We start from the raw sequence: 26,083 nt of genomic DNA, 5'->3' as shown, positions 1-26,083 counted from the left end.
CTCAGTCGCCAAACGTTGCATCCGGGCGAATGGTCTCTTCACCCAGAGGTATTTCTTCAGATTGTTCAAATGTGGGAACTTCCAGAAATAGATCTGATGGCGTCCCATCTAAACAAGAAACTTCCCAGGTATCTGTCCAGATCCCGGGATCCTCAGGCGGAGGCAGTGGATGCATTATCACTTCCTTGGAAGTATCATCCTGCCTATATCTTTCCGCCTCTAGTTCTTCTTCCAAGAGTAATCTCCAAGATTCTGAAGGAATGCTCGTTTGTTCTGCTGGTAGCTCCGGCATGGCCTCACAGGTTTTGGTATGCGGATCTTGTCCGGATGGCCTCTTGCCAACCGTGGACTCTTCCATTAAGACCAGACCTTCTGTCACAAGGTCCTTTTTTCCATCAGGATCTGAAATCCTTAAATTTAAAGGTATGGAGATTGAACGCTTGATTCTTGGACAAAGAGGTTTCTCTGACTCTGTGATTAATACTATGTTACAGGCTCGTAAATCTGTATCTCGAGAGATATATTATAGAGTCTGGAAGACATATTTCTTGGTGTCTTTCTCATCATTTTTCTTGGCATTCTTTTAGAATACCGAGAATTTTACAGTTTCTTCAGGATGGTTTAGATAAGGGTTTGTCCGCAAGTTCTTTGAAAGGACAAATCTCTGCTCTTTCTGTTCTTTTTCACAGAAAGATTGCTATTCTTCCTGATATTCATTGTTTTGTACAAGCTTTGGTTCGTATAAAACCTGTTATTAAGTCAATTTCTCCTCCTTGGAGTTTGAATTTGGTTCTGGGAGCTCTTCAAGCTCCTCCGTTTGAACCTATGCATTCATTGGACATTAAATTACTTTCTTGGAAAGTTTTGTTCCTTTTGGCCATCTCTTCTGCCAGAAGAGTTTCTGAATTATCTGCTCTTTCTTGTGAGTCTCCTTTTCTGATTTTTCATCAGGATAAGGCGGTGTTGCGAACTTCTTTTGAATTTTTACCTAAAGTTGTGAATTCCAACAACATTAGTAGAGAAATTGTTGTTCCTTCATTATGTCCTAATCCTAAGAATTCTAAGAAGAAATCGTTGCATTCTTTGGATGTTGTTAGAGCTTTGAAATATTATGTTGAAGCTACGAAATCTTTCCGTAAGACTTCTAGTTTATTTGTTATCTTTTCCGGTTCTAGAAAAGGCCAGAAAGCTTCTGCCATTTCTTTGGCATCTTGGTTGAAATCTTTAATTCATCTTGCCTATGTTGAGTCGGGTAAAACTCCGCCTCAGAGAATTACAGCTCATTCTACTAGGTCAGTTTCTACTTCCTGGGCGTTTAGGAATGAAGCTTCGGTTGACCAGATTTGCAAAGCAGCAACTTGGTCCTCTTTGCATACTTTTACTAAATTCTACCATTTTGACGTATTTTCTTCTTCTGAAGCAGTTTTTGGTAGAAAAGTACTTCAGGCAGCGGTTTCAGTTTGAATCTTCTGCTTATGTTTTTCGTTAAACTTTATTTTTGGGTGTGGATTATTTTCAGCAGGAATTGGCTGTCTTTATTTTATCCCTCCCTCTCTAGTGACTCTTGTGTGGAAAGATCCACATCTTGGGTAGTCATTATCCCATACGTCACTAGCTCATGGACTCTTGCTAATTACATGAAAGAAAACATAATTTATGTAAGAACTTACGTGATAAATTCATTTCTTTCATATTAGCAAGAGTCCATGAGGCCCGCCCTTTTTTTGTGGTGGTTATGATTTTGTATAAAGCACAATTATTCCAATTCCTTATTTTATATGCTTTCGCACTTTTTTATCACCCCACTTCTTGGCTATTAGTTAAACTGAATTGTGGGTGTGGTGAGGGGTGTATTTATAGGCATTTTGAGGTTTGGGAAACTTTGCCCCTCCTGGTAGGAATGTATATCCCATACGTCACTAGCTCATGGACTCTTGCTAATATGAAAGAAATGAATTTATCAGGTAAGTTCTTACATAAATTATGTTTTTGAAAAAAAGTGGTTTGGAAATAGCAAAGTGCTACTTGTACTTATTGCCCTATAACTTGCTAAAAAAGCAAAGAACATATAAACATTGGGTATTTCTAAACTCAGGAGAAAATTTAGAAACTATTTAGCATTGGTGTTTTATGGTGGTTGTAGATGTGTAAGAGATTTTGAGGGTCAAAGTTAGAAAAGGTGTTTTTTTTTCCATTTTTTCCTCATATTTTATATATTTTTTTATATTAAATTATAAGATTTTATGAAAATAATGGTATTTTTAGAAAGTCCATTTAATGGTGAGAAAAACGGTATATAATATGTTTGGGTACAGTAAATGAGTAAGAGAAAAATTACAGCTAAACACAAACACCGCAGAAATGCAAAAATAGCCTTGGTCCCAGACGGTCAACAAATGGAAAAGTGGTCCGGTCACTAAGGGGTTAAAGCGACAGTACACTGTTAAATTGTTTTTATAAGAATGTATTTTCAATGACTTGTTATAACAGCTGCAGAGTATAAAATTTATGAGAAATTGCAGTTTTCGGTTTATTTGTGTATATGAAGTAGCTGGTTTTGTGCTTTTAAACCACAGCCTATTACAATGGGTTGAGCTTGCAGGTAATATCAGATCTCATTATGTTATCACTTTTATGTACACAAACTTGCTTCCTTGTCTTATATTTGTCTAGAAAACCAAAACTCAATACTTAGAGAGAACAATGGAAAATTATCATTTTATTACTTATCATGCCCCTCACTGAGAGTGTAATCTCTTCTGCTGGCTGTGTTTACTTAGGCTATTCAATAGAATATACTCCAGTATAGAAACTTTCAGTATAGGTTGTGATACCACAGACTAAATCAGCTATTTCAAATGCCAAAATAGGGGTACAGGAGCTACTTGTAAACAATTTAAAACACTACAGCAGGTAATATGAATCATTGGGAACAATTTAAAGGGGAGAACATTTTTGGGTGAACTGTCCCTTTAAGAAATGTCACATTAGAAAATATGGAGGAAAGCACACCAAGTAGCAGCAGAAAGCACATGAAAATTAAATGTATGACAACAAATGCAAGAAGCATGACAAGTAAAATAGGGAAGCTGGAGCTCTTAGTTGCAGAAGAGGACTATGATGTTATCAGTATAACTGACACTTGGTGGGATGATTCACATGACTGGGCAGTTAACTTAGAGGGGTATACATTATTTAGGAGGGACGGGAATAATAAAAGGGGTGGAGGAATAGTAAACCTAACCTTAAACCTACAATGAGGGAAGATATGATACAAGTGAGAAAGTAGAGACCCTGTTGGTTGAAATAAAGAGTGGGGGGAAAATCCTAAAAAAATATTAATAGGAACATGCTACAAGCCCCCCAATATTAGTGACCTGGAGGAAACTCAACTACTAATGCAAATAGGTAAGGCTGCTAATAACAGTGCTGTAATTATGGGAGATTTTAATTGCCCTGATGTAAACTGGGCCAATGAAACTAGTAATTCAGCTAAGGGGGATAGATTTTTAAATGTTCTCAGGGATAACTTCTTGAGGCCCATTTATCAAGCTCCGAACGGAGCTTGAGGGCCCTTGATTCTGGCGAGTCTTCAGACTCACTAGAAACAGCAGTTATGAAGCAGCGGTCTATAGACCGCTGCTCCACAAGCCTGTCCGCCTGCTCTGATGAGGCGGACAGAGATCGCCACAATTCAACCCGATCGAGTACGATCGGGTTGATTGACACCCCCCTGCTGGTGGCTGATTGGTCAAAGAATGTTTGGGTAACAGTGATCATAACATGGTCACATTTGAAATCTCTTTTCATAAGCAGTGTCTTAAAGGTTTAACTAAGACTTTTAATTCTAAGAAAGCAAAATTCAAAGATTAAGGAAATCATTAAATCACATAAATTGGGACAAAGTATTCTCTAATAAAAATACAGAAGTTAAATGGATAACATTTAAAACTTTGTTAAATAAATATACATATCAATAAATACCATATGGTTATAAAAAATAAAAAATCCAAGCCAATGTGGCTAAATAAAAATGTGTTGAGAGAAATTAGGAAAAAACGTAGGGCATTTAAATTATTCAAAGAAAATAGTACAGACTCAACATACCTTATTTATAAGGAATATAACAAAGCATGCAAAAAAGCAATTAAATTAGCCAAAAATGAAAAAATTAAAAATGAATTGCAAAGGATTCTAAGTCTAACCCTAAAAGGTTCTTTAAGTAAATAAATAGCAAAAAATCTAAGAAGGACAATATAGGTACATTAAAATAGGTGGAGGGTAGCATGGTTAACAGTGAGAGGGAGAAGGCTGAGGTACTAAACCAGTTTTTTTCTTCAGTATACACAAGAGAGGAACCAATGGACAATACTTTGGAACAAACTAGAACATGCAAGCACATACCATTAACTGGGTTATGTATAGAGGATATCAGGAAAAAACTGTATAATATTAAGGTAAATAAAACTCCAGGCCCAGATGGAAGGCACTCAAGGGTGTTAAGAGAATATAGCAGTGTTATAGACAAACCTCTACTCTTAATTTTTCAAGACTCATTATCCTCAGGCATGGTACCCCATAAAGATGATGTGGTGCCACTCTTCTAAAAGGGAAGCGGGGATGATCCAGGAAGCTATAGACCAGTTAGTCTGACATCAATAGTGGGGAAGATATTTGTAGGGATTATAAGGGATTATATTGATGAGCACATTTGTGTAAACAAGATTATGAGTTCAAATCAGCATGGTTTTATGAGAAATAGATAATGTCAGACTAATCTAATTAGATTCTATGAGGAAGTAAGTAAAAATATAGATAATGGGGAATCAGTTGATGTGATATACTTAGGTTTTGCAAAGGCATTTGATACAGTGCCACATGGGAGATTAATGCACAAAATGAATGTACTGGAAATAGCTGAAAATGTTAGCTCATGGATAAATAACTTGATAAAAGATAAGGAGCAACGAGTAGTAGTGAATGGATCATACTCAGATTGTAAAAAGGTAATCAGTGGATTCCCCTATGGTTCAGTACTGGGCACTGTTCTTTTTAATATTTTTATAAATGACTTGGAGCAAGGATTAAATAGTGACATCTCTATTTTTGCAGTTGATACTAAGTTAAGTAAGGTCATTAGGTCAAAGCAGGATGAACTTTCATTACAAAGGGATTTGCAAAAATTAAAAGTATGGGCAGGTAAATGGAAAATGAGATTTAATATGCGAAAATGCAAGTTTCTACAATTTGGAAGTAAAAATAAGCAGGCAACGTATTATTTAAATGGGATAAGACTTAGCCAAACAGAGGAGGAAAGGGATTTGGGAGTAGTAATAGATAACAAGCTGAAGATGGATGGAATCATAATTCTGTTACTATATAAATCCCTGGTAAGACCTCACCTTGAGTATGGAGTGCAGTTCTGGGGACCGATCACAAATTTTTTTTTGCAGAACTAGAAAAAGTTCAGAGAAGGGCCACAAAGCTAATCAGAGGAATGAAGAATTTAAGATATGAGGAGAGGCTAGCCAAACTGGGTCTGTTTTGTTTAGAAAAAAGGCGCTTGAGAGGTGACATGATTACTTTATATAAATATATTCAAGGCCCATATACAGAGATGGCAGAAGCTCTGTTTATTACAAGAAAATTGTTTGTGACAAGAGGTCACAATTTAAGGTTGGAGGAAAGGAGATTTAATCTCCTGCAACGGAAAAAATTTTTCACCGTAAGAGCAATAAAATTGTTGAGCTCATTACTAAAGGAGGTAGTGAATGCCAATACCCTAGATACATTTAAAAATGGCTTGGATACATTTTCGTCTTTAACTGGAGCTTTTTGTAAGTATTTTAGATTTGCATAGGTTGAACTTGATGGACTTCGGTCTTTTTTCAACCTCATCTACTATGTTACTATAAATATTGCATAATTCTAATCGAATTATTAGAAAAATTCAAATCGAATATTACATTTAAAGAAAGCAGTAAAAATACTTTTACACTAAACGAATGTTAGAATGTTGTGCAAACATTCAAACGAATGTGTTAAAATTAGTTTAATTTTTCAAATGTTGCAAAACATTCGCCCATCCCTAGTCAGAACCCTGGATAGTGCTTGCTGATTGGTGGTGTTACATTTAGCCACCAATCAGCAAGCGCTACCCAGGTGCTGAATCTAAAATTGTCCGGCTCCTAAGCTTTCATTCCTGCTTTTTAAATAAAGATACCAAGAGAACGAAGAAAAATGGATAATAGGAGTAAACGAGAAAGTTGCTTAAAATTGCATGCTCCATCTGATTCATGAAAGAAAAAAATACTGCAACTAAAGGAAATGGTGTGTATTTCAGTGAATCCAGAATTAAAATGCATTCAATCAAAAGTACAAAAAAAAATCTTACCTGGTTTCTTACAGCAAAGCTGACACATTTCGTAGATGGAATTACTTTCACAATCACATTGCTCTAAACCAAACTTTAAACAGATTGATTGACGGCATACCTTTTATTAAAAGAAAAAAGGAAAAATAAAACATAAAGGTTATGTAAACTAGAACAAGCTGCTGGGGCTGTATTGGGAAGGTAACACGATCTAAGTGGCATGTTTTGTGGAGGATCATGTTGGTAGGTATTGTTGAATGCACAGTGAGTCGCCTAGATTACAAGTTTTGCGCTATAGAGGGTGCGAAGCGAACGCAAAAAAAGTTCCGTTATTTCACCCTCCATATCGCTGCCATTACAAGTTTCTAAAAAAGTCGCCTTGTTCGTGCGATATGGTGGCGATAAGCTCCATACCGCACAAAAGCCAAAGGGTGTTTTGACGTGCTAGTGCACACTTTCCCCATAGACATCATTGAGGAGAGAGTGTTAGTTTTTTTTCTAACACCTGAAGCTCAGAATGAAAAGCTCTGTAACGCAATCCTATTGATGTCTATAGGGAAAAATAGTTACGTTTAAACCTAACACCCTAACATAAACCCCAAGTCTAAACACCCTTCTGCCGCCCTGACATCTCCGACACCGACATAAAGTTATTAACCCCTAATCTGCCGCTCCCAACATCGCCACCACTAATACAAGTAATTAACTCCTATTCCGCCGCTCCCTGACATTGCCGCCACTATAATAAAGTTATTAACCCCTATTCCCCCGCACCCCAACACCATAATAAAGCTATTAACCCCTATTCCGCCGCTCCCCGACATCGCCGCCACTAAATAATGTTATTAACCCCTAAACCTCTGGCCTCCCACATCACCACTACTAAATAAACCTATTAACCAATAAACCGCCAGCCCCCCACATCGCAAAAAAACTAAATTAAACTATTAACCCCAAACCTAACAACCCCCTAACTTTATATTAAAATTACAATATCCCTATCTTAAAATCAATAAAAAATTACCTGTGAAATTAAAAAACCTAAGTTTAAGCTAACAAATAACCTAACATAACTATTATACTAAAATTAAAATAACTACCAATTAAAAAAACTAAATTACACATTAAAAATCCCTAACACTACTAAACAAATTTAAGTCTAAAATTATAAAAAATACTAAATTACAAAAAATAACAAACACTAAATTATGAAAAATAACAAACAAAATTATCCAAAATAAAAACAATTACACCTAATCTAATAGCCCTATAAAAATGAAAAAGCCCCCCAAAAATAAAAAAAAAACCCTGGCCTACAATAAACTACCAATAGCCCTTAAACAGGCCTTTTGTAGGGAATTGCCCTAAAGAAATCAGCTCTTTTATCTGTAAAAAAATACAAAGACCCCCCAACAGTAAAACCCGCCACCCAACCAACCCCCCAAAATAAAAAAACTTAAATCTAACAAAAACCTAAGCTACCTATTACCCTGAAAAGGGCATTTGTATGGGCATTGCCCTTAAAATGGCATTCAGCTCTTTTACATTGCCTTGAAAAGGGCATTCAGCTCTTTTAAAAAAGCCCAAACCCTAATCTAAAACGCCCAAAAAAAGGAAAAAAATCCTAACACTAACCCCCGAAGATCCACTCACAGTTTCTGAAGTCCGGACATCCATCTTCATCCTGCGGCAAGAAGTCTTCATCCAGGCGGCATCTTCTATCTTCATTCAGGCGGCATCTTCTATCTTCATCCCAGCGGCGCGGAGGGGATCCATCCTTGAATACGTCCGACAAGGAGCATCCTCTTCATAAGGTCACCGCCGTATACTGGATTTTCAATGCAAGGGAGCCTTTTCAAAATGGCGTCCCTTGCATTCCTATTGGCTGATTTGATTCTTGAAATTCAAATCAGCCAATAGGATGAGAGCTATTGAAATTATATTGGCTATTCAAATCAGCCAATAGAATTTCAGTAGATCTCATCCTATTGGCTGATATGAACAGCCAATAGGATTTCAGTAGCTCTCATCCTATTGGCTGATTTGAATTTCAAGAATCAAATCAGCCAATAGGAATGCAAGGGAAGCCATTTTGAAAAGGTTCCCTTGCATTGAAGATCCAGTGTACGGCGGTGACCGTATGAAAAGGACGCTCCATGCCGGATGTGTTCAAGGATGGATCTGCTCTGCGCCGCCGGGATGAAGATAGAAGACGCCGCCGGGATGAAGATAGAAGACGCCGCCGGGATGAAGATAGAAGATGCCATCTGGATGAAGATAGAAGATGCCGCCTGGATGAAGACTTCTCGTCGCCTGGATAAAGACTTTTCGCTGCCTGGATCAGGATGGAGTTCTGGACTTCAGAAACTGTGAGTAGATCTTCGGAGGTTAGTGTTAAGGTTTTTTTTACTTTTTTAGGGTGTTTTTTTTTTAGATTAGGGCTTTTTTAAAAGAGCTGAATGCCCTTTTCAGGGCAATGTAAAAGAGCTAAATGCCCTTTTAAGGGCAATGCCCATACGAATGCCCTTTTCAGGGCAATGGGTAGCTTAGGTTTTTGTTAGAGTTAAGTTTTATATTTTGGGGGGTTGGTTGGGTAGTGGGTTTTACTGTTGGGGGTTCTTTGTTTTTTTTTCCAGGTAAAAGAGCTGATTTCTTTAGGGCAATGCCCTACAAAATGCCCTCTTAAGGGCTATTGGTAGTTTATTGTAGGCTAGGGTTTTTTTATTTTGGGGGGCATTTTTATTTGTATAGGGCTATTAGATTAGGTGTAATTGTTTTTATTTTGGATAATTTTGTTTGTTATTTTTCGAAATGTAGTGTTTGTTATTTTTTGTAATTTTAGACAATTTTTTTTTAGTAGTGCAAAAATGTCATTTTTTTGAGTGTGGGATTGACGTTGCGTTACAGGCTTAAATGCTTGCAGTATAGCTATACTGACAAGACTCGTAATGGCTGTGTTACTGTTTTTACACTGAAATGGCCATTTTTTCAGAGTTAAAACCGTAACACAAAACTCGTAATCTAGGTGAGTATAATTACCAGATCCGATAATTTAGCTAATTATTCAGTAAGAAATATAATAATGAATTTGCCCCATTTTTGAGTAACCATTTAATTTGTCAGCAAGTTTACAACAAGGGTACATCATTTACTTGTTGCAGACTGCTTGGTTGAGAGATCACTGTTTTCTTTTTTATTTTACTGGCCCAATTATTTGAGTTAATGGGATTAAGAAGGAGCTAAGGTCTAGGATTAGTTAATTACTTTTTTAATTGGTTGTTCAAGCTTTAACTAAATGTACTAATTGAAGTGATGTTATATATATATGATAATAATGAAGACCACTTTGGAACAGGTTACATGATCTTGAAGCTTAGAATGACTGGGGGTTGTGGCTAGTAGGAGGATACTTGAAGCTTTGCTGGGGTGTTCTTTACCTCCACCTGGTGGCCAGGAGTTGAATTCCCACTAGTAATTGAATGGATTTGTGGACTCTCCATGCCAGGAAAGAAAATAATTTATCAGGTAAGTATAAATGATGTTTTCCAGATTACTTTTATCATCAAATTTGCTTTATTCTCTTGGTATTCTTTGTTGAAAGGTAAACATAGGTAGTCTCATAAACTGATTTCTAAGGCCTTGAAGGCCGCCTCTTATCTAAGTGCATTTTGACAGCGATAGTTCATGTGTGCCATATAGATAACATTGTGCTCACTCATGTGGATTTTCCAATGAGTGAGCACTGATTGGCTAAAATGCAAGTCTGTCAGAAGAACTGAAATAATGGGGCAGTCTGGAGAGGCTTAGATACAAGTTAATCACATTCTATTGCAATACAAAAAAAAGCTTCTTGTAAGTACAATTTGTTTACTGTCCCTAACTAGATTTTGTTATTATATCTTCATTAATTAAAACTGTAGCATTCCTTATGGATTACAATGATTTAGAAAATGATGGGAGTCAATATAATCAATGTTTTATATAGCAGTTCTAACTTATTGTAATCTAGCAAAAGAAATGTATAGATAATGTTAGATCTTAAAACAAAAAATCTGTTACAAAATGACAAAGAACTGATACTCTCCTTAACAGTGGACCGCTGCCTTCTTGCAGTCTCTCCCAAAAGACTTTAAAAGGGAATCTTGTGAAATGTAGATGGCACAGGTCCTGAAAGATCACTTTGGATATGTAGATATCTCTGCGAACAAAGGAAATAGGCTTGACGTATATATATATATATATATATATATATATATATGCCAAATAATAAGAGTGCAGTATACCCACTCCATAAAATCTGTAATGTCGGCCAGTCTGAAAGGGAGCCCCTTGGTATATGTAATACAGCCAAACTGAAGAAAACTCCAATAAAGAAAAGGTAAGGTACTCTGTATATAAACAAGTAGTAACTAACTCCATTAAAATCCAAATTCCAGCGATGTCACAGCAAAGAAACAGCCAAAAACACTGTGGTGTCTATAAAAATGAACAAAACTTTTAATATTTAGCTCAGCTCAATGCGTTTCAACAATAAAACGTCTTTCTCAAGAGCAGATAAAAACAGATAAAGATTGCTATGCTGAGACAAACATTGCTGGTTTAAATACAGGTGGCATATGTTCTAAATTCCGGATTAACCGGAAATTGGACTCACAAATTAGAGAATTAAAAGTATGTTTGTTTTTAACCATAAAAATATCCAATTTATTATTCAAATGAATAAGCTATGTCGCCAATCTACTTTAAATATATATAAATGTTATTAGAACGGTATTACCTGGGTAAAAACAAAGAACCAATCACAAAATATAATAACAACCAATGAAAATGTTTACATGTTTAAGTCCTCAATCGGGTAGTTGTATATAAATTGTTCCGTTTCAGGTCTGAGTGTGTCACATGATTGTCATGTGTTGTCTCGATGACAAACCAGCAATGTTTGTCTCAGCATAGCAATCTTTATCTGTTTTTGTCTGCTCTTTTCTGTGACATCGCTGGAATTTGGATTTTAATGGAGTAAGTTACTACTTGTTTATATACAGAGTACCTTACCCTTTCTTTATTGGAGTTTTCCCTTTTCTTCAGTTTGACTGTATTACATATTCCAAGGGGCTCCCTTTCAGATTGGCCGACATTACAGATTTTATGGAGTGAGTATACTGCACCTTTTGGCATATATATATATATATATATATATATACGTCAAGCCTATTTCCTTTGTTCGCAGAAATATCTACATATCCAAAGTGATCTTTCAGGACCTGCGCCATCTACATTTAACATTATTGTAATCTAGGTAGCAAAAAGTTACAAAATTACCCCTTGAGTGCATATTCTTGTTCCAAAGTTGCACAAAGTATTATCATCTTTTACAGTAGGTTTTGGACATTTAGCAGATACACCTGTGCAGTTATTCTCAAATGTGCATTCTGTTTCATTCTGACAGTTTTCTCCTTCTGACTTGTAGTAACAACTCTCACTGCAGCAGAGTCCTTCACTTGGACTATAAAGAAAAAAGATATAGTGTTATGCACCATCAGTACATATATATATATATATATATTTATATGTGTGTGTGTATATATGTGTCAGAAAAGAAAAATATTGTAAAGAAATGGTGATTCACAGATACAGGGAGACGTCATGAGAACTATTTTTTTGTAAATGTGATGTACAAATACAGCAACTTTACTGTTGTTACTATTGAAAAAAATTGTAGCATGTTCTTTTGTATTAACAATTGCTATATACAAACTTGCTTAGCATCTGCATGTAAATAAAATGTCATTGGACCTTATGTAATACTGAGTTAGATTCAATAAAGCTCATCTGGTCTGTGAGCTGCTCCAGTGAGGCTGGATGAAAGGCTCCTTGAGAGATTATTGAAAATTCTTAAGCAGTTTAAGTAATGTTGACTACATTTTTGCTGACAATGAGGGTATAATGCAGTGGGATATAGCGCTAGATTATGAGTGGAGCGGCATTTTCCACTCCTGCTCTTGTGTTAACTGTGCTAGAAGTAAGCTTTTTGTTTGTGTCGGGTAGCACGTGTATTACAATTTGAAAGTAAAAGTAAGCGCGTTAATATTTTCCCTATAGAAGTCAATGGAGCAAGAAAAGTAGGAAAAATCTAGCACCCTAATCACGTACAAACCTGATTGTATTTTCACAAGTGCACTAGCCCAACATAAAAATATGAATATTTCACATTCCAATGTTCTTCACATTGCAGAATATGTTATATTTATTCATAAATACATATATATATATATATATATATATATATATATGATTTTTTTGTAACATATATATCTATACCTATATATTTATATATATGCAGGTATACAATATATATAGATATATATATATAGGAACATTGAAATATTTACAGTAAATGCACAGTATAACACTTTATTAAATATTAATATTGCATAAATATGCTTTTACATGTTTCCACCTACTTTACTGCAAAGGACTCCAATGCACTTATATATGTCTATATTATATATATATATACAGGTGGCCCTCGGTTTACGCTTGTTCAATTTGTGCCGTTTCAGAATAACAACCTTTTTTTTCCAGTCATGTGCACTAATTAAAATAGCCAGTAGGTGGAGCTGTCCGCTTGTTTTGCAGCAAAGTTATGCATCTTAACAGGTCTAAAATTGATCTGTGTACACAGAACAGACATTAGCTATCTAGCAGCCACTTCCCTGTTATCTTCCTGTCCAGCAGCTTGAGGTGAGGGTGCCTAACTGCTTATTCACTGCAGATTGAAATGCATAGAATAGGTGCAGACCCAATATTATGTAACATGCTAACAATGCAAAGAACTGATTGCAGAAAAATGCAAGTAAAAAAACGTTTTTGTTCATTAAACTTAGTTTGATGATGATGCAGTCTGTTGTGTAATTATTTTATTAGGTGATGTTTAGCAAATGTTTTTGTTCATTAAACAGTTTGAAGATGATACAATCTATATTGTTAGGTTTATAATGCTGTTTAGGATTTAAAATCTTCCTTTCAAAGCTTTAAAAATAATGTATTAGATGTTACTTATGACAATTTTGAGAGGGGCCTGGAACCTAACTCCCTCACTTCCCATTGACTGTGATTGGGTGATGGCTGTCACATGATACAGGGGGTAGGCTACGTAAGAAATTTACAGCGGTTTTGATTTACAAACATTCCTTCTGGAACCTAATCCCGGCGTAAACTGAGGGCTACCTGTATATGTATGTGTTTATATGTGTATATTTGTCTGTAAATATATAAATGCATATGTATGTACACATATATATACATATATATATATTAGACATGTATATGTATATATCTCTATGTTAAATCCCTTTGTAGCCTTTTTTCTAACACCTGGTACCTCATATCATTGAGCCCTTATAACTTTAGTATGCCCTATTTTTTTTAAATATTTTTTATCAGATAGTGTTATTATGAGTGTGACTGTACTGTTAAATGTATTTTGATTTGTTTTGTGACACATTTTTGTCTTGCGTAACAGTTAACCAGAGCTCTGAGGTTGCAGTAATGATTCTAGTGTAAACCACGGGTTTCGCATTTACTTTCAACTTGTAATACGAGCACTTCTTCCGACAGCTGCAATAAACCTGATATCGCTTGTGTGAAACAGCGTGCCACTCACAATTTGGCCCATAGCGCATAGTGTCTTAAGGTTGACAGTTAAAGGACCATTAAATACAGTAGAATTGCATGACCAACAAATGCATAATAAAAAGACAATGCAACAGAATTTCAAATAAAAAGCAGTTATTTTTAAACAAGTTTAAACATTTCTTACGTAGCCTACCCCCTGTATCATGTGACAGCCATCACCCAATCACAGACTCACATACATATACTTTTGTACGTGCTCAGTGGGAGCTGAACTGTGCAAGATTTAATAATGGAAGTGTACTGCAAAGTTGTTGTTTTTATATGACATACTCTATCTGAATAATGAATGTTTCATTTTGATTTTAGTGTCACTTTAAGCTGTTGGAACAAGGAGGTCATCTTGTGGGAGGAGTTTGTTAGTCCAGGGGAATGAGTAATGTCTATGCAACTATTCTTAATTATTCTGCTATGCATAAAATACAAAAAGTGATTAAAATATTTAATTTGATTGAGTACTTTATTGCAATGGCACAACAATGCTATTCATTTTAGACTTTATATTGTGTATTTTATGTATAGCAGGATTGTAGGGATGTTAATATAATGCATTCCTCGTTGTGTAAAATAAGCCTTGAAGTGTCATATTAGGCTGTATAAAGTGCTTTACATTTGTAAAAATCACTGATTTGTCTCAGCTTCAGTCACAGAAAAATTATTTTAACTAATGATTTGATTTAACTAAATCAATATAAATCAATACATTACCAGCAGTGTTAGTTCTACAGAAGTACAAATTCATCTGAACCTCAAACATTGTACCCCTGTTGTGGTGAGAGGAAGGGAGAAAATAGACCCTCCCTTTTGCTGTTCCTTTCACCTAGCCACACCAAAAAAGCACATAGTGAGGCCCCAGACCACATAGCCACACCCCTATCTCCCAGCATTGCTCTTACCCCATAGCCACACCCCTAACCCCCAGTCATACTCCCATACTACATAGCCACACCCCTAACATCAAGTTACACCCCAGACCATCCAGCTCTGCTCAAGGAACAATAGGACATCTACCCATGATTACTCCACCCATGAAACATCTGACCCTCTCCCCATATATTTTCCTTACTCAGAATAAGCTTTGCCCCCATTAACTTGTTGCTGATGTATGATATATATTAACTTTATGGACAGACCATTTGTCAGAGCTGGGTTCCTCTGTATTCAATCTCACAATCCCCTGCAAGATGCACCATTAAATCCAATAATTTGTAGAGCAACATGATGCAACTAGAAGAAAACATAATATTCAACCCTGACTTCCATATGGGGATTATGAGCTAATAGTTTGCTGTCTCAGAGACCTTTAATTAATCTAGGCCAGTGAGTGCTGCTTAGTGAAAATATACAAGTACTTACCTGCACTGTTTCCCAGGCCTTAATCTGCACTGTAGTTCGGGTGATGCATTGGCGCCATAGCAGCAGGCATCATTATCCTTTAAACCTACATCACATTCCTCTCCACTCTCTACTATTCGATTTCCACAAATTGGAAGACCACTCTCTAAAAACAAAAACGTAGAAAAACAGAATGTAAAGGCCCCTGTTAATACACATCTAGATTACGAGTTGAGCGTTATGACTCAAATTGCAGTGTTATGGGCCATAACGTATCATTTTACCTAACGCAGCCATTACGAGTCTTGTCGGTATAGGTGTACCACAAGCCTTTTAGCCTGTAACGCGACGTAAGTACCGCACTCGAAAAAATTATGTTTTTAAATGGGGGGATTCCCATAGCGCTGGTATTACGAGTTTTTCTGGGAGGCTAAAAAGCGAGCATTACACTCTAAAATGACAAGATCCGTAACACCATCTAAAGTCAATAGTTATGAGTTTTACACTACAAAGCTGTAACATAAAACTCATAACTAAAGTTTTAAAAAGTACACTAACACCCATAAACTACCTATTAACCCCTAAACCGAGGTCCTCCCACATCGCAAACACTATAATAAATGTATTAATCCTAATCTGACGCTCCCGACATCGCCGCCACTAATAACATTTATTAACCCCTATTCCGCCGCTCCCCGACATCGTCAGCACTATACTAAAGTTTTTAACCCCTAAACCACCGCCCTCCCGCATCGCAAACACTATTTAATTATTAACCCCTAATCTGCTGTCAGCCCACATCGCTCCCACTATAATAAACCTATTAAACCCTAAACCGAAAGCCCCCTACAACGAAATATAATAAATTAAAGTATTAACCCCTAAACCGAAAGCCCCCCACATAGCAATAAATTAAATTAAACTAGTAACCCCTAAACCTAACGCCCCCTAACGTTATGTTAAACTTGCAATTTCCCTAGCTTAAATTACATTTAAACTTACCTGTCAAATTAAAAAAACTAAGTTTAAACTAACAATTAAATTAATATAATTATTACACTAAAATAAAACTTACTACCAATTAAATAAACTAAACTACACATTAAAAAAATCCTAACACTACTCTAAAAATTACAAAGCATCTAATTACAAAAAAAAAGACTAAATTACAAAAAATAACAAATACTAAATTACGGAAAATAACAAACGAAATTATCAAAAATAATAAAGAATTACACCTAATCTAATAGCCCTATCAAAATAAAAAAGCCCACCCAAAATAAAAAAAAACCCTAACCTACAATAAACTACCAATGGCCCTTAAAATGGCCTTTTGTGTTGGGCATTGCCCCAAAGATATTAGCTCTTACCTGAAAAAAAAATTACAAAGACCCCCCAACAGTAAAATCCACCACCCAACCATCCCCCCAAAATAAAAAACCTAAATCTAAAAAAACCTAAGCTACCCATTGCCCTGAAAAGGGCATTTGTATGGGCATTGCTCTTAAAAGGGCATTTAGCTATTTTGCTGCCCAAACCCTAATCTAAAAAAAAAACACCCAAAAAACCCTTAAAAAACCTAACACTAACCCCCGACGATCCATTTACAGTGTTTGAAGTCCCGCTTGAACAATCTTCATCCCGGCGGAGAAGTCCTCATCCAGGCGGATTCATCATCCAATAGAATTAGAGCTGCCTAAATCCTATTGGCTGATTTTAACAGCCAATAGGATTTTAGCAGCTCTAATTCCTATTGGCTGATTCAAATCTTTCAGCCAATAGGAATGCAAGGGACGCCATCTTGAATCGCGTACCTTTCATTGAAGATTCAGTGTATGGCAGTGAAATTTGTATTTTTTTTTACCCAAAAAAACATAATTTATGTTTACCTGATAAATTCATTTCTTTCATATTGGCAAGAGTCCATGAACTAGTGACGTATGGGATATACATTCCTACCAGGAGGGGCAAAGTTTCCCAAACCTCAAAATGCCTATAAATACACCCCTCACCACACCCACAATTCAGTTTAACGAATAGCCAAGAAGTGGGGTGATAAGAAAGGAGCGAAAGCATCAACAAGGAATTGTAATAATTGTGCTTTATACAAAAAAATCATAACCACCACAAAAAAGGGTGGGTCTCATGGACTCTTGCCAATATGAAAGAAATTAATTTATCAGGTAAATTCTTACATAAATTATGTTTTCTTTCATGTAATTGGCAAGAGTCCATGAGCTAGTGACGTATGGGATAGCAAATACCCAAGATGTGGAACTCCACGCAAGAGTCACTAGAGAGGGAGGGATAAAATAAAGACAGCCATTTCCGCTGAAAAAACAATCCACAACCCAAATTAAAAGTTTTAATCTTTATAATGAAAAAAATGAAATTATAAGCAGAAGAATCAGACTGAAACAGCTGCCTGAAGTACTTTTCTACCAAAAACTGCTTCTGAAGAAGAAAAAACATCAAAATGGTAGAATTCAGTAAAAGTATGCAAAGAAGACCAAGTTGATGCTTTGCAAATCTGATCAACAGAAGCTTCATTCTTAAAAGCCCAGGAAGTAGAAACTGACCTAGTAGAATGAGCCGTAATCCTTTGAGGCGGGGATTTACCCGACTCCACATAAGCATGATGAATCAAAAGCTTTAACCAAGACGCCAAAGAAATGGCAGAAGCCTTCTGACCTTTCCTAAAACCAGAAAAGATAATAAATAGACTAGAAGTCTTACTGAAATATTAGTAGCTTCAACATAATATTTCAAAACTCTGACCACATCCAAAGAATGTAAGGATATTTCCAAATAATTGTTAGGATTTAGGACACAAGGAAGGAACAATAATTCCTCTATTAATGTTGTTAGAATTGACAACGTGAGGTAAAAATTTAAATAAAGACAGCAAAAACCGCCTTATCCTGATGAAAAATCAGAAAAGGAGACTCACAAGAAAGAGCAGATAATTCAAAAACTCTTCTAGCAGAAGAGATTGCCAAAAGGAACAATACTTTCCATGAAAGTAATTTAATGTCCAAAGAACGCAAATGCTCAAACGGAAGAGCCTGTTAAGCCCTCAGAACCAAATTAAGACTCCAAGGAGGAGAAATTGGCTTAATGACAGGCTTGATACGAACCAAAACCTGAAAAAAACAATGAATATCAGAAAGATTAGCATTTTTTCTGTGAAACAGCACAGAAAGAGCAGATTTGTTCTTCCAAGGAACTTGCAGACAAAACCTTATGAAGAAACTATAAAATCCTAGGAATTCTAAAAGCATGCCAAGAGAAATTATGAGAAGAGCATCATAAGATGTAAGTCTTCCAAACTCGATAATAAATCTTTCTAGACACAGATTTACGAACCTGCAACATAGTATTAATCACTGAGTCAGAGAAACCTCTATGACTAAGCACTAAGCGTTTTAATTTCCATACCATCAAATTTAATAATTTGATTTCCTGACGGAAAAAAACTAATCTTAAGGTCTGGCCTAAATGGAAGTGACCAAGGTTGGCAACTGGACATCCGAACAAGAACCATACACCAAAACCTGAGCGGCCATGCTGGAGCCACCAGCAGCACAAACAATTGCTCCATGATGATTTTGAAAAATCACTCTTAAAAAGAAGAACCAGAAGGAGCAAAAATATAGGCAGATTGATCATTTCAAGGAAATGTCAATGCATACACTGCTTCCGCCTGAGGATCCCCGGACCTGAATAGGTACCTGGGAAGTTTTCTTGTTTAGATGAGATGCCATCAGAACTATTACTAGAAACCCTCACATCTGAACAATTTGAAAAAACACATCTGGGTAAAGAGACCATTCTCCCAGATGTAAAGCTTGATTGACAGAGATAATCCGCTTCCCAATTGTCTAAACCTGGGATATGGACTGCAGAAATTAGACAGGAGCTGGATTTAGCCCAAGCAAGTATCCGAGATACTTCTTTCACAGCCTAAGGACTGAGAGTCCCACCCTGATGATTGACATACGCCACAGTTGTGACATTGTCTGTCTGAAAAACAATAACGTCTCTCTCTTCAAAAAGAAGCCAAAACTGACAAACTCTGAGAATGCACGGAGTTCCAAAATATTGAATGGTAATCTCGCCTCCTGAGATTTCCAAACCCCTTGTGCTGACAGAGATCCAGAGACAGCCTCCCAACCTAAAAGACTCGCATCTGTAGTGATCAAGGTCCAGGTTGGATGAATCGAAGAGACCCGTAGAACTATATGATGGTGATCTAACCGCCAAGTCAAAGATAGTTGAACATTGGAATTCAAAGATATTAAAAATGATATCCTAGAATCCCTGCACCATTAATTCAGCATAAAAAACTGGAAAGGTTTCATATGAAAATGAGCAAAGGGAATCAAATCCAATGCTGCAGCCATGAGACCTAAAACTTCCATGCATATAGCTACTGAAGGAAATAATAGAGACTGAAGGTTCTGACAAACTGAACCCAATATAATTGTCTCCTGTCTGTTAGAGACAAAGACATTGACACAATCTATCTGGAAACCTAAAAAAGGTGACCCTTGTCTGAGCAACCAAGGATCTTTTGATAAAAAGATCCTCCAACCATGTCTTAGAAAAAACAACAAAAGTTGAATCGTATGAGATTCTGGAGAACGAAAAGACTGAGCCAGTACCACGAGATCGTCCAAATAAGGAAACACTGAGAACCTTGAAAAGATTCTCAGTTCTGTCGCTAGACCAAAAGGAAAAGCAACAAATTGGTAATGCTTGTCAAAAAAAGAGAATCTCAGAAAATGAAAATAATCTGAATGAAAACAAAAGAAGATATGCATCTATTGTATCTATTGTAAACAAATAATGCCCTTACTGACCAAAAAGGCAGAATAGACCATATAAACACCATTCTGAAAGAAGGAACTCTTATATGACAAATCATAAAGATTTTCTATCTTTGGGACAATGAATAGTTTTGAACAAAACCCCAAACCCTGTTCCTGAAATGGAACTGGTATGAATACCCTGATAACTCCAGGTCTGAGCAGCGCCTTGAGACCCCAACGGGTAACCAGCCGCACCTCACAAGTACCCAACACATACAGGTCTGAAACATACTTCAGAAAAGTGTGAGCCTTTACTGGAATAGCTGGAATATGCTAGAGAGAAAAAAACTTCTCACAGGCGGTTTTACTCTGAATCCTATTCAGTACCCCAATCTTAGAAGTTTGGACCGAATTGAACCAAACAAATTTAAAAAAGTCTTAACCTGCCCCTTACCAGCTAAGCTGGAATAAAAAAACGCACCTACATGCAAATTTGGGGGGCTGACTTTGATCTTTTAAATAGCTTAAATTCATTCCATGTCGAAGAAAGCTTCCAATTATAAACATGTTACTTGGGGAAGAATTATGATTCTGTTCCTTATTAAGATCAAACTAATATAAGCTTAAGATTTACTCTTAGAATTCAATCTTGAAGCAACAAAAAACTCCCTTCCCCAGAGTAACAGTTTGAAAAAATTGAATCCAATTGTGAACCAAATAATTGATTACCTTGGAAAAAAAGAAATATGGATTTTAGAAATCAAATTAGCATTCCAAGATTAAGTCACAAAGTTCTTCTAGCTAAAAATAGCTAAAGACATAGATTTAACCTTAATTGTGAAAATATAAAAAAAATGACGACACAAATGAAATTATTAGCATGTTGATCAACTTAACAATGCTAAAACAAATCATAATCCGATACTTGTTGTACTAAAGTATCCAACCAGAAAGTTGAAGCATTTGCAACATCAGCCAAATAAATTGCAGGCCTAAGAAAAGGACCTGAAATAAAATATTTTTCCTTAAATAAGATACAAGTTTCCCATCTGAAGGAAAAAAATAAATACTATTTTCTATTGGAATAGTAGTATGTTTAGCAAGAGTAGAGATAGCCCCATTAACTTTGGGGATCTTTCCTCAAAACTTTTAAACTAACTGCCGGAAAAGGATACAATTTAAAAACCTTAAAGAAGGAATAAAAGAAGTCCCAGACCTATTCCATTCCCTAGTATCATGAACTGGGAAAAAAACCTCTGAAGAAACCACAGGAGGTTAATGAGCAGAATTTAAATGTTAGCTAGTCTTAAATCAAAAGAACTAGACTCCTCAATATCCAATATAATCAACACCTTTTCAACAACGAATGTACTCTATTTAAAAATAAAAAAGTAGATTTGTTAGTGTCAAATATCTGATGAAGTATATTCTAAATGAGAAAAAACATCATCAGAGAAGGATAATTTACGGCTAGATTTAGAGTTGGGCGGTAGCCGTCAAAACTAGCGTTAGAGGCTCCTAACGCTGGTTTTTACCGCCCTCTGGTATTTGGAGTCAGTCAGGAAAGGGTCTAACGCTCACTTTCCAGCCGCGACTTTTCCATACCGCAGATCCCCTTACGTCAATTGCGTATCCTATCTTTTCAATGGGATCTTTCTAACGCTGGTATTTAGAGTCGTGGCTGAAGTGAGCGTTAGAAATCTAACGACAAAACTCCAGCCGCAAAAAAAAGGCAGTAGTTAAGAGCTTTCTGGGCTAACGCCGGTTTATAAAGCTCTTAACTACTGTGCTCTAAAGTACACTAACACCCATAAACTACCTATGTACCCCTAAACCGAGGTCCCCCCACATCGCCGCCACTCTATTAAAAATTTTTAACCCCTAATCTGCCGACCGCACACCGCTGCCACCTACATTATCCCTATGAACCCCTAATCTGCTGCCCCTAACACCGCCGACCCCTATATTATATTTATTAACCCCTAATATGCCGCCCCCAACGTCGCCGCCACCTACCTACACTTATTAACCCCTAATCTGCCAAGCGGACCGCACCGCTACTATAATAAAGTTATTAACCCCTAATCCGCCTCACTCCCGCCTCAATAACCCTATAATAAATAGTATTAACCCCTAATCTGCCCTCCCTAACATCGCCGACACCTAACTTCAAGTATTAACCCCTAATCTGCCGATCAGAGCTCACCGCTACTCTAATAAATTTTTTAACCCCTAAAGCTAATTCTAACCCTAACCCTAACACCCCCCTAAGTTAAATATAATTTTATTGTAACGAAATAAATTAACTCTTATTAAATAAATTATTCCTATTTAAATCTAAATACTTACCTGTAAAATAAACCCTAATATAGCTGCAATATAAATAATAATTATATTGTAGCTATTTTAGGATTAATATTTATTTTACAGGCAACTTTGTATTTATTTTAACCAGGTACAATAGCTATTAAATAGTTAAGAACTATTTAATAGTTACCTAGTTAAAATAATTACAAAATTACCTGTAAAATAAATCCTAACCTAAGTTACAATTAAACCTAACACTACACTATCAATAAATTAATTAAATAAAATACCTACAATTATCTACAATTAAACCTAACACTACACTATCAATAAATTAATTAAATAAAATACCTACAAATAAATACAATGAAATAAACTAACTATAGTACAAAAAATAAAAAAGAACTAAGTTACAAAAAAAATAAAAAAATATTTACAAACATTAGAAAAATATTACAACAATTTTAAACTAATTACACCTACTCTAAGCCCCCTAATAAAAAAACAAAGCCCCCCAAAATAAAAAAATGCCCTACCCTATTCTAAATTAAAAAAGTTCAAAGCTCTTTTACCTTACCAGCCCTGAAAAGGGCCCTTTGCGGGGCATGCCCCAAAGAATTCAGCTCTTTTGCATGGAAAAAAACCACATACAATACCCCCCCCAACATTGCAACCCACCACCCACATACCCCTAATCTAACCCAAACCCCCCTTAAATAAACCTAACACTAAGCCCCTGAAGATCTCCCTACCTTGTCTTCACCTCACCGGGTCCCGATCTGTCTAGAAGAGCCTCCGATGTCTTGATCCAAGCCCAAGCGGGGGGCTGAAGAGTGACGTCCATCCTCGGGCTGAAGTCTGGATCCAAGCGGCGGCTGAAGAAATCCATCATCGGGCTGAAGTCGGAAGTCCATCATCGGGATGAAGTCTTCTATCAAGCAGCATCTTCAATCTTCTTTCTTCCGGAGCGGAGCGGAGCCATCTTCTTCCCAGCCGACGCGGATCCATCCTCTTCTAACGACGCCTACAAGCCGAATGATGGTTCCTTTAAATGACGTCATCCAAGATGGCGTCCGTCGAATTCCGATTGGCTGATAGGATTCTATCAGCCAATCGGAATTAAGGTAGGAAAATTCTGATTGGCTGATGGAATCAGCCAATCAGATTCAAGTTCAATCCGATTGGCTGATCCGATCAGCCAATCAGATTGAGCTCGCATTCTATTGGCTGTTCCGATCAGCCAATAGAATGCGAGCTCAATCTGATTGGCTGATTCCATCAGCCAATCAGAATTTTCCTACCTTAATTCCGATTGGCTGATAGAATCCTATCAGCCAATCGGAACCCGGTGAAGTGAAGACAAGGTAGGGAGATCTTCAGGGGCTTAGTGTTAGGTTTATTTAAGGGGGGTTTGGGTTAGATTAGAGGTATGTGGGTGGTGGATTGTAATGTTGGGGGGGGGTATTGTATGTGTTTTTTTTACAGGCAAAAGAGCTGAATTCTTTGGGGCATGCCCCGCAAAGGGCCCTGTTCAGGGTTGGTAAGGTAAAAGAGCTTTGAACTTTTTAAATTTAGAATAGGGTAGGGCATTTTTTTATTTTGGGGGGGCTTTTTTATTTTATTAGGGGGCTTAGAGTAGGTGTAATTAGTTTAAAATTGTTGTAATATTTTTCTAATGTTTGTAAATATTTTTTTATTTTTTGTAACTTAGTTCTTTTTTATTTTTTGTAATTTAGTTAGTTTATTTCATCGTATTTATTTGTAGATATTGTATTTAATTAATTTATTGATAGTGTAGTGTTAGGTTTAATTGTAGATAATTGTAGGTATTGTATTTAATTAATTTATTGATAGTGTAGTGTTAGGTTTAATTGTAGATAATTGTAGGTATTGTATTTAATTAATTTATTGATAGTGTAGTGTTAGGTTTAATTGTAGATAATTGTAGGTATTGTATTTAATTAATTTATTGATAGTGTAGTGTTATTTTCAATTGTAACTTAGGTTAGGATTTATTTTACAGGTAATTTTGTAATTATTTTAACTATTTTAGCTATTAAATAGTTCTTAACTATTTAATAGCTATTGTACCTGGTTAAAATAAATACAAAGTTGCCTGTAAAATAAATATTAATCCTAAAATAGCTATAATATAATTATAATTTATATTGTAGCTATATTAGGGTTTATTTTACAGGTAAGTATTTAGCTTTAAATAGGAATAATTTATTTAATAAGAGTTAATTTATTTCGTTATATTTAAATTATATTTAACTTAGGGGGGTGTTAGTGTTAGGGTTAGACTTAGCTTTAGGGGTTAATCCATTTATTACAGTAGCGGCGAGATTCGGTCAGCAGATTAGGGGTTAATAATTGAAGTTAAGTGTCGGCGATGTTAGGGAGGGCAGATTAGGGGTTAATACAATTTATTATAGGGTTATTGAGGCGGGAGTGAGGCGGATTAGGGGTTAATAACTTTATTATAGTAGCGGTGCGGTCCGCTCGGCAGATTAGGGGTTAATAAGTGTAGGCAGGTAGAGGCGACGTTGAGGGGGGCAGATTAGGGGTTAATAAATATAATATAGGGGTCGGCGGGGTTAGGGGCAGCAGATTAGGGGTACATAGCTATAATGTAGCTTGCGGTGGTGTACAGAGAGGCAGATTAGGGGTTAATAATAATATGCAGGGGTCAGCGAAAGCAGGGGTTAATAAGTGTAAGGTTAGGGGTGTTTAGACTTGGGGTTCATGTTAGGGTGTTAGGTGCAGACATAGGAAGTGTTTCCCCATAGGAAACAATGGGGCTGCGTTAGGAGCTTAACGCTGCTTTTTTGCAGGTGTTAGGATTTTTTTCAGCTCAAACAGCCCCATTGTTTTCTATGGGGAAATCGTGCACAAGCACGTTTTTGAAGCTGGCCGCGTCCGTAAGCAACGCTGGTATCTAGAGTTGCAGTGGCGGTAAATATGCCTGTACGCTCCCTTTTTGGAGCCTAACGCAGCCATTCTGTGAACTCTAAATACCAGCGGTATTTAAAAGGTGCGGGAGAAAAAAAGCATGCGTAGCTAACGCACCCCTTTGGCCGCAGAACTCTAAATCTAGCCGTTAGTATGTTGTCGGTCATTTGAAAATTCATCAACTAAATGAGAAGTTTAAAAAAGACCTATACATTTTATTAGAAGGCGGGATGTCAGACAAAGCCTTTAGGATAGAATCAGAAAAACATTCTCATAGATTCCTAGGTATATCTTGTACATTAGATGTAAAAAGAATAGCAATAGATAATGCATAAATACTAATGGACTCTACATGTAAAAGTTTATCATGATAACTTATTACAAACCATAGCTAAAGATAAAATTCATAACATTAAAATAAATGAACTTAGCTTTGGTAGGACTGATATCAGTCATCAGGAATCCAACAGTATTTTCTGATACAGGAACAGTTTTTGGAATATCTTGTAATATGTAATAGAAAAACAACATATAAAGCAAAATTATCAAATTCCTTAAATGACAGTTTCAGGAATGGGAAAAAATGCAAACAGAACAAGCCTCTAGAAACCAG

General features: G+C 36.3%; 1 protein-coding gene across 1 annotated transcript in view; it reads right to left on the bottom strand.

The window, feature by feature from the left end:
• Positions 1-26,083, bottom strand: part of LOC128648022 (disintegrin and metalloproteinase domain-containing protein 10-like) — a 140,100-nt gene that overhangs the window by 39,175 nt on the left and 74,842 nt on the right. The window contains exons 11-13 of the mRNA XM_053700709.1: positions 15,422-15,566; positions 11,693-11,876; positions 6,395-6,494 (exon numbers count right to left, since the gene is read on the bottom strand). Coding sequence (XP_053556684.1) covers positions 6,395-6,494; positions 11,693-11,876; positions 15,422-15,566 — 429 coding nt within the window. The remainder of the gene's footprint in view (positions 1-6,394; positions 6,495-11,692; positions 11,877-15,421; positions 15,567-26,083) is intronic.

This window comes from Bombina bombina, chromosome 2 (assembly GCF_027579735.1).
Source record: "Bombina bombina isolate aBomBom1 chromosome 2, aBomBom1.pri, whole genome shotgun sequence".
Taxonomy (NCBI): Eukaryota; Metazoa; Chordata; class Amphibia; order Anura; family Bombinatoridae; genus Bombina; species Bombina bombina.
Note: the sequence above shows the minus strand (reverse complement) of the source record. Positions and strands in the feature narration are given on the sequence as shown.